General features: G+C 48.4%; 1 protein-coding gene across 3 annotated transcripts in view; it reads left to right on the top strand.

Moving 5' to 3' along the window:
- Positions 1-874: 874 nt before the first annotated feature.
- The window catches only part of LOC119699247, a 60,492-nt gene continuing 52,542 nt past the window's right edge, over positions 875-8,824 (top strand). For 2 of the 3 annotated variants that reach the window (XM_038132477.1, XM_038132475.1), the window contains exon 1: positions 875-1,505. In XM_038132477.1, the coding sequence (XP_037988405.1) occupies positions 1,401-1,505 (105 nt within the window). In that variant the 5' untranslated portion in view covers positions 875-1,400. The remainder of the gene's footprint in view (positions 1,506-8,824) is intronic. The other variant, XM_038132478.1, reaches the window with a different exon arrangement.

The raw sequence follows: 8,824 nt of genomic DNA, 5'->3' as shown, positions 1-8,824 counted from the left end.
TCTGGCTCAGACTCTGTGCTTGTTGTACTCCTTCAAGAGAAAATACTTTGCTAAGTGGAGCTGAACCGAGGCCCTTTCCCCAGCAGCAAAGATGTGCTCTCTCTTTTCCACCGTCAGCACTTTAGGAGTGCTCTTATCTTGTTACAAGCCTGCTGGCTGAGAACTGGAAACCCATAGTTAACCAGCCTGTGCTCCTCTGAACACAAGCAGAGACCTCTGCAATGCTCCCTAGCTTGTCCCAGGAGGAAGGCTGGGACAAAAGGCTCTGCTGGCTCCCAGGGACTGGTAATGGGCAAAAGGGACCTTTCACCTAGACGCGGGGAGTTCATCGCTGGCACGGAGCTGGCAGTGGGTGAAAGCCCTTTGTTGTTACTGCTGGCAAACGTGTCGGCGGCTTCCTGTGGGTTCAAAGTGGCCGGGAGCCTATCAAGTCAGCCCCTGATAACTTTCCTGACTGTTTCGCCAGGGAGGTGCTGGGTGACTGCCCATGGAAACGGGGCACCTTGCTTGTGCCCGAGGACAGCTGGCGCAGCAGGAGCCGGTGCTGGCCTGGCCCCGCGCCTGCATTTCTGTGGGGAAAGGCTGTGGCGAGCTTCCTTGCTGCTGCAGGCGCCGTGCAAGTTCCCGGGGTGGCTCAAGGGACTCAAGCCCTCCCTATGGATCTGTGACAGGACAGACGAGTCACGGCATCCCGTTTTGGGATCCTTGGACTGAGCGGGCTGCGGGCCAGGATGCGGTAGCGCATAGGCAGCTACCGACCCCCCATAGCCCGAGCAGAGCCCGCCCACGTCGGGGGACTCAAGGAACGCCGGCGGCCGGGAAGGGCCGGTGACCCTTTAAGCGGAGTCCCCGCCCCGTCCCGCCCCGTCCCGCCCCGTCGGGCCAATGTGCGCAGCGGCTGCCGCGCCGCTTGTTACAAGTTTCCCGTGGCGGCCGTGCTGGAGGGATCCCGGGGTAGCGGCGGCGGCCCGCGGCAGCGGCGGGGCGCGATGCCCGCCCGGGACTGAGCGGGCGGGAGCGCTGCCATGAGCGGAGCCCGGCGCCTCGCCCAGCGAGCTCTGCCGTCCCGCAGTGAGCACTCTGAGCCGAGTGTCTCTCGTCCCCTGCAGCACGCTGCCAGCTGGTACCTCCCTCCTTTCTGAAGCATAACTGAGGAGGGGGTGGAAGGCAGAGGAAGTTTGGTGTTCAGTTCTTTTCTGTAGGCTTTGGAGAGGGATTCCCCTTGCGTCCCAGCGCGGAGGGCTGTAGGACAGGGTGCGGTGGCCGAGGGGAAGGGGACGCAGCCGGAGCGGCTGTGCGGAGCCGTGCCCCGCCGCCGTGTACCTGCGGTGCTGGATGCGAGCTCCGCGCAGCTCCGCCGAGCGTAGCGGCAGCGGCGCGGCAGATGCGTGCGTGTGTGTATGCTTAACCCTTTCTTGGCTCCTCGGATTTGTACCATGCTGAAGATCCTCACCAAAAAGCTCAGGAACCAGAGTTTGAACGAAATTCAGCCTTTCCAGCTAAAGGTAAGGAAAGCCGGTTTTGTCTCGGTTGTTTTTTGTCCCCTTCAGGTAACTGCTAAGAGGGCCTCGAGAAGCTGGAAACTTGCAGTGTTTATTATGCTAGGTCAGTTTCCTCTCAGCCAGTGTGCTCAGGAGGAACTGGCCTGGGCTGTATTCCTTGTTACTTAAAGTCCCGTTCCTTTTCACTCAGAATTACCCTGCACAATTCAGATAATACAGAAAGGTGCATGAAGACAGATGTATCTGTCTGTTCTTTAGAATGTTTTCCTTTTGAATGGGATTCACATTTAACTGTGTAGGTATTTGCCTAGATACCTTTGTACGTGGGCAATCCGTAGCCTCTCTGCCCTCTCCAGGCTAGAACCCCACTGTGCTAGGTACTGTACAAACATGATTTACCTAAAATGCCTTTCAGCTTGTTATTTGCATTTCTCTCTCTTCTGGTCCTGAAGGCCAGAATCTGAGCTGAAGTTTGCAGGCTGGATCATTGCTTTGACCCATAGCTTTCCAGATTCTTCTTACATCCGTTTTTAATGTTTAAAATAAAACTGAGGACCACAGATTCAGGATAAGAACTGTCTAAGCCCTTCCTGCCAAATATAAAGAGGAATTTTTGAGCCATATACCACAGGATAAAAATGGAGCCATGACGAATGAGAAAAAAATACCGGATCCTGATTTGGCAAAATTGTTGTGAACCAAGGGATATCCCCTGAAATCAGCAGAATTACTCTGGATTGGCACCAGTGCTGTGGGAAGTGCAGCACCTGGCCCCAAATACAAGAAGGGATCTGGGAAAAGTAGCAGCCCTCGTTGCCTGAGTTGGGGGCTGGGGATCCGTATACCAGACTCTAGTGGAGTCTTTTGTATGTGTTACACAGAGGCTCATTGCCGTGTGGCTGCACTTCTGCGCAGTCACTCTGGACAGGCTGATGGCAACTTTGATGAAACATCAGCGCTGTTTCTAACAAAGTTTGCTGTACTTCTTCCTCCGGGGATTGCACATTCTGTGGCTCTCAGGGGAGGCAGGGTTAGATTTTATTTTTGGAAGTAACGTAAGGGCAATGCTTTAGGCTGTAGTGGATTGATTCAGTGCAGAATATTTGCAGAGGCAGTGAGGGTTTTTTTAACACTGTGTTTCTGGGCCTTATGACTGCAATCTCCCCCTTTAGCTTTATTGTTTGTCTCTTGGAGCCTCAGGTGAAACCGTGAGAGTCTTTTGAAGGAGCTCTCGGAGGTAGATACAGCCTTCAGGATGCTTGGAGGCATGCAGGAAAATGTGCATGAGTGGGCATCTGCAGCCATTTTGTTCATGTTAGTGCCAAGGTTTTGTGCTGCAGACAGGTGGTCTGCATTTTTGCAGGCTCAGTGGAGACAGTTAAGCTTGCACTGTGCCTTGCCTGCAAGGCTATTGCATAGCCCATCAGCACTGTCTTTGCAGTCTGCAGTGGGGAGTGCTACAATGACTGGTACACATGTGTATGGGCAGAAAGCCAGACTTGCAAACTCTGGGTTTAAATCTGTTTTGTAGGCCTTTGGGGACCATGTGCAGCTGCCTGGTCTTGGTTGAGCCTTGCAGCAGCATACTAATTGCTTAATGGAGTGTGCAGTGCTCTCTCTTAGGTGTTGACCAGAGCTCCTTGCAGGTAGGGACCCTGGGGAGGTGTCACAGGGGGTGAGCAGTGTGGAAGCTTCTGATGGCTGTGCTGTGTATGGACCCTATGTCAAGGCCAGATGTCCTGTACCATTTTTCTCTACTGCCCTCATGATGTGGGGCTGCCAGGCACTGACCAGACTTCAGCCTTCCTGGCCTTGGTCTGTGCCTATGCAGGTCTGTATGTATTCTGGCTTGTATGGTAAATGGATAATTTAAAAGGTCCTGTCATTGAAACCTAGTGAAAATATAGGTGAGAGCACAGAATCAGGTCTGTAGAGGTCTGTAGCCTTGTAAGTGGAGAATGAGCATCAAGTTTGGATAGAGTAAGAATTGAGCTACATTCACCACCCAAACCAAGTGCTTTCTGAGCTTTAATAACATTGTGTTTAGCTGCTCATCTCCTTCATTGCCTACTCGCTTCAGCACTTTAACTTTTTTGGGAAGTTCTCAAATTGAAGGAAAAGCAAGCTGCTGTTGTGCTTCTAGATTACAACTGTACTGAAATTAGCCAAAGTCCCAGGAGACTGTCCTTGGGTAAATTGTCAACTCATTTTTACAAGTGTGGAAGATTTGACCAATCTTGGATTGGCACCCAAGCTTTGGGAATCTTTTCAGGATGAAATTTCTGCCCATTGTAAAGGTTTTATTTTTGTATGATGTGTCCTGAATTGGTTTAGTGTGGCTGTGATAGGTCCTCCTAGTCTTCCCCCACTTGGAGAAGCTGAGAAGATGCCATGGCCTTCTATAAGTGAAACCACAAAATAAGCAGTCTTTGGGTGTTGATGTAATGGACTTCTCTTTTTCCATTCTAAAGCTGGCCTTTAGGCAGTTGACAACCCAGGCTCCTCAGAGGACTTTGACTTGAGATGTGCTGGTGTCTCTCAGAAGGTGTCCCTCCATTTCCCTTTCACCAGAAGTCACCATAGTGGGAAGGGAGGGACTGACTGACACTTCGCCTGATGTTGGGTTAGCCTGCTCAGCCAGCAGTTTCTGATAAGGTTGACTGGGCTGTCAAGTGTGATAGTTAGGGTTCAAATTTGAGTGCCTCGCCTTGGAAGACAGCTGACCTTGCTTCACAGAATCCCAGAATGGGTAAGGTTGGAAGGGATCACAGTGGATCATCTGTTCTAGGCTCCCTGCTCAAGCAACAAGGGTCATGGTAGAGCACATGGCACAGGATTGTGTCCAGGGAGCTCTTGAATGACTCCACAACCTCTCTGGACTTGGTTGCCCACACAGTAAAAAAGCTCTTCCTCGTGTTCAGGTGGAACTTCCTGTGCATCTATCTGTTCCTGCCTGTTACTCCTTGTCCTATTTCTCAGCACCACTGGGAAGAGCCTGGTTCCATCTTCTTGACACCCCCTCTTTAGGTGTTTATATACATTGATGAGATTCTCTCTGTTGCCTGTGATTGAAACTGACCAGGCCCAGCTCCCTCAGCCTTTCCTGGTAAGAGAGATGTTCCAGTCCCCTAATCATCTTTGTTACCCTCCACTGGACCCACTCAGGAGCTCCATGTCTCTCTTGTACTGAGGATGGCAGTACAAGAGAGACATGATAGAGGGGAAGGATCGCCTCCATGACCTGCTGGAATTGCTCTTCCTAATGCACTCCAGGATACCATTGGCCTCCTTGGCCGTAAGACACATTGCTGGCTCATGGATGGCTTGTTGTCCACCAGGACCCCCAGGCCCTTCTCCACAGAGCTGCTTTCCAGCACCTGAGCCTGTGCTGGTCCGTGGGACTGTTCTTCCCCAGTACAGAACTCTGTACTTACCTTTGTTGAATTTCAGAAGGTTCCTCTGTGCCCATCTCTCCTACCTGTCCTTCTGAAGGGCTACACAGCCCTCTGGGGTATCAGCTACTCCTCCCAAATTTGTCATTGACGAATGAGTTAAACAATATTGGGCCTAGTATTGAACCTTGGGGGATACCGCTAATGACAGGCCTCCATCCAGAATGTCTGCCACTGATTATGACCATCAGCCAATTCTCAATCACCTCACTGTCCACTCATCCAATCCATGCTTCCTGAGTTTTCCTATGAGGATGTTGTGAGAGACAGTGTTGAAAGTCTTGCTGAAGTCAATGTAGACAATATCCACTGCTCTCTCTTTATCCAGCCAGGCAGTTGTTTCATTTCAGAAGGAAATTGGGTGTGTCAGGCATGACATTGGTAAATTCATGCTGACTGTTCCTTGTTATCCATGTGGATAGACATGGCCTCCAGAATGAGGCATTCCATCACATTTCTAGGGATTGAGGTAAAGCAGACTGGCTGGTAGTTCCCTGACTCCTAATTCTTGCCTTTTTTGAAGACTGGGATAACATTTGCTTTTTTCCAGTTCTCAGGCACCTCTCCTGATTGCCATGACCTTCCAAAGATGATCGTGAATGGCCTAGCCATGGTATTGCCAGCTTTCTCAACATTTGTAGAAGCATCTCATCAGAGCCTATGTACTTGTGGATGTCAAGTTTTCTGACATGTCTTTCCATTGGATACTTGTGCCCCTGTAGCAGGGGCAGCATGTCCGCTCCTGAGCTCATAGTGCAGCCTGTTAGCTTAAGAGCTTCAGCTCTTCAACCTTCAGCTTCTGTGGCTCAATCCAGGAAAGGAGAGGGCATTGCCTGGTGCCTTGGTCTTTAGTCTACCACTTGCTTCAGTGGTCTGATGTTATTGGCTAGATGTTAGGCCAGATTTAGGAACCTTTTTGGCTGCTTTTGAGCCAGAAGTAGATGTGACTTTACAGGTTAGGGATCAGGGATCATCTTTGATAATGGCTGGCAACTGGGTCTGTTCCAGAGCAGTTGAGACAGGAGGAAAAAGTGAGATCAGGGGAGTGTCCCATATGGTAGTGAAATGCTTCAAAACCAGGAAAGCAAGAGGGGCCTCTAACTCAATGCCTGATTTTAATTTTTTTTGTGTTAGTTGTCCAATATTACAGTCTAGTATATTTTTTAAATTTTTCTTTCCTAGTTTTAGACTTGTAGCCCTGAGAAGCATTTCCTGAACTACTAAGTCAGGCTGATCAAGGAGCTTTTAAAATGCATATCTTGGGCTTGCATGTGGGTTTGTGATATTGTACTGATACTGAGCCCCTAGAAGTGTTCTCTAACCAATTCCATGAGCTTTCTGTAAATCAAATGTCTTATTCACCCTCACAATTTGGGGTTGGGGTTTCTCACTCAAATGTGTTTCTTCCAAGTTTCTCTTTAACTCTTGGGGCCTTGCTATTTATGTAGTGGCTCAAATGTGGGTGTCTGTTTTCTGAGCTTTACTTGCAAGCAAGCTCCTTCGGGCAGGGAGCATCTAGCTGGAACAAGTCTGTGCATTGCCAGTCAAACTAAGCCCTTAATTAGTGGCCCTAGGTGTTATCAGAATGAAACAGTTGGATTGTGGTGTGTTAAAAAATTAAGTGGCTGGAACATGCAGCTAAAGAAGACTGAGCACTTTAAAGGTGGCAATTTCATTCCAACTTGCTGTTGACACAAACAACTTTGGAGGTGATACAACTGATGTTCTAATCCACAAAAGTTGTTAAATTACTTATGTACTTGGCATATTCACTTTGATCTTGGGCAGAGATAATACAGACATGTTTGTCACTTCCTTAATGTTGAGCAGTGATACAAAGTCAAATGTGAGTGTTCTGGTGACAGAGAACTGCATTTCTCTTCTACATAACTTTAGCCTTATACTTGCTTAAAGGGAATTGTGTGCTAGGTGCTAGCAAAGCCACTGTGTCAGTTCTCTTCATGTACTCTTGCAGGTTATATGTGAGCATACACAGCACTGGGGGCCCGAAATCCATCTCAGTTATTTTCTACTGGCATCTGTATCTGCAATCAGCTGTAAGACTCTGGTCTGGCTGGCCAGCCCTGACAGGCAACTGGGGATCATCTTCATCCTCCCTGTGTGAAGGAGATTCAGCTGGCTGTGCAAAGTGAACCTCAAGCCTGCAGGCAGTGACTCCTGCAGTCAGTGTCCTTGTGGTAGCTTGTTACTCTGTGGAGCTGGGAGCATTATTTTTTTCCCCCTTAGACCAAAATAAGAGTGGAGTAGCATTATTATTGATGCACAGTGGGTATGCTTTCAAAGGTCTGCATAAGTGCTCAAGCTTACTATGAATGAGGACAGATTGATTTCTGCCTTCCTTTGGGCTGACTGCTTGTTGCGTGTCACAGATCTTCAGCTTGGCACAGGGAAAATTTAGCTTTGTCCGCTGTGGTGTATGCAAGTTTTCTCTCCTTTATGGGTTTTTCAGGAGATGCCACAGGTTCATTCCTCTAGAGCTGGAGGACATTGTTTTTCATTGGAACTTTGCTTTTCTTCCTGTTACGCCAGCTGGCTACATTAGGTGCTTCTGGTTTGTCGTAATTGCAGGAAAGACACAAATGCATGAATCTAAGTGTGTGAGTACAATTTTGACTTTTGGAGTACATATGAATATGCCTGAAATTAGGCTTGTGATAATTTGTGCTGAAAATATGTATGTTAGTGGGTTAGAAGGACTGTGATAGGTACTTAGCTGAGGCAAAGAGTAGAACAGGCAACCCCAGCCACTTTAAGCCTTAGGTTTTTGAGACTTCTGCCTGAGGCATTGTAAAATAATGAGTTTGTGATTCTTTCTACTTGGCTTTGAAGATCTGAATCTTTAAGGGTTGTCATCTTTTCTGTGCAGACATTCAGCACTGATAATCTCCTGTAATGACTTGATTCCAAAGAGTGATACTTCAGACAAATTGCAGATACTGCATATACAGCATGATGGGGAATTCATTGAAATTGAGGTAGTTTGTTGGGACATTCTCTCAGCTGGCCTTTATGACTGATAGGAAACTATGGACTAGCTTAAAAAAAGTCCACCTCCCTAAGGCACAAAGAAATCTCATTACTTTTCCTTGTATTTCCCAATTCTTGGTTTTTATTTGAATGAAAAACTAAATTCTGAAAAGTCAGTGCTATGTATTTAACTTGGGGACTTCAGTGAAAACTGATTATTTTTCTTTGCTGGATAGTGCAGTTCTTCATTTCCTGCTGTCATGCATTGTCCTACAAGTTCCAAATTTGTTGCACTGTTTGGGATGCTAAATGTCTTCTTGAGCACTGAAAGAGCTCATATTTGAAAGCAAAACAAAGTAATTATTTATTTTTATTATATGGCTTTCACAAAAACGTGGGTTCACTTTTTTTTTAATAGTAAGAAGCAAGGCTTGCATCTGCTTAGGAGAGTTCTGTGGAGCGGTGGGTGGGCAGGGCACCGCTCTGCTGTAATGTGTCAGCCTGGCCAGCTTCCCTGGCTGTTCCTGGAGCATGCCTGGGGTCACAGCAGTGTTGTTGGGCTTCCTCAGAATGGGAACCAAGGGCTGTATTCCCTTTTCAGTGGGAAATAACACTCCCACACACATCGTAGGCAGCGCCAACCCCTCCCACTCCCGTGCCTTTATCTGTAGCCCCTGTTCTCCTGTTGAGTGGGATTCAGGTTGCCGGGTGATCCAGCTCTTCCTAGCAACCGGCAGCACAGGTATGTGTGTGCTGGGCTGCGTGCTGCCGCAGGAGCTGCTGTACGTGGCCGTGGGCAGCGCCTGTTTGTCCTCCTGCCACCGGTGACCAGCAGTCAGCCAGCTGAGCTGTTTGTGAATAGGCACCAGCACCACCCACAAG

This window comes from Motacilla alba, chromosome 3 (assembly GCF_015832195.1).
Source record: "Motacilla alba alba isolate MOTALB_02 chromosome 3, Motacilla_alba_V1.0_pri, whole genome shotgun sequence".
Lineage (NCBI taxonomy): Eukaryota > Metazoa > Chordata > Aves > Passeriformes > Motacillidae > Motacilla > Motacilla alba.
The sequence above is the reverse complement of the archived record's forward strand: the minus strand, read 5'-3'. Positions and strand labels throughout refer to the sequence as shown.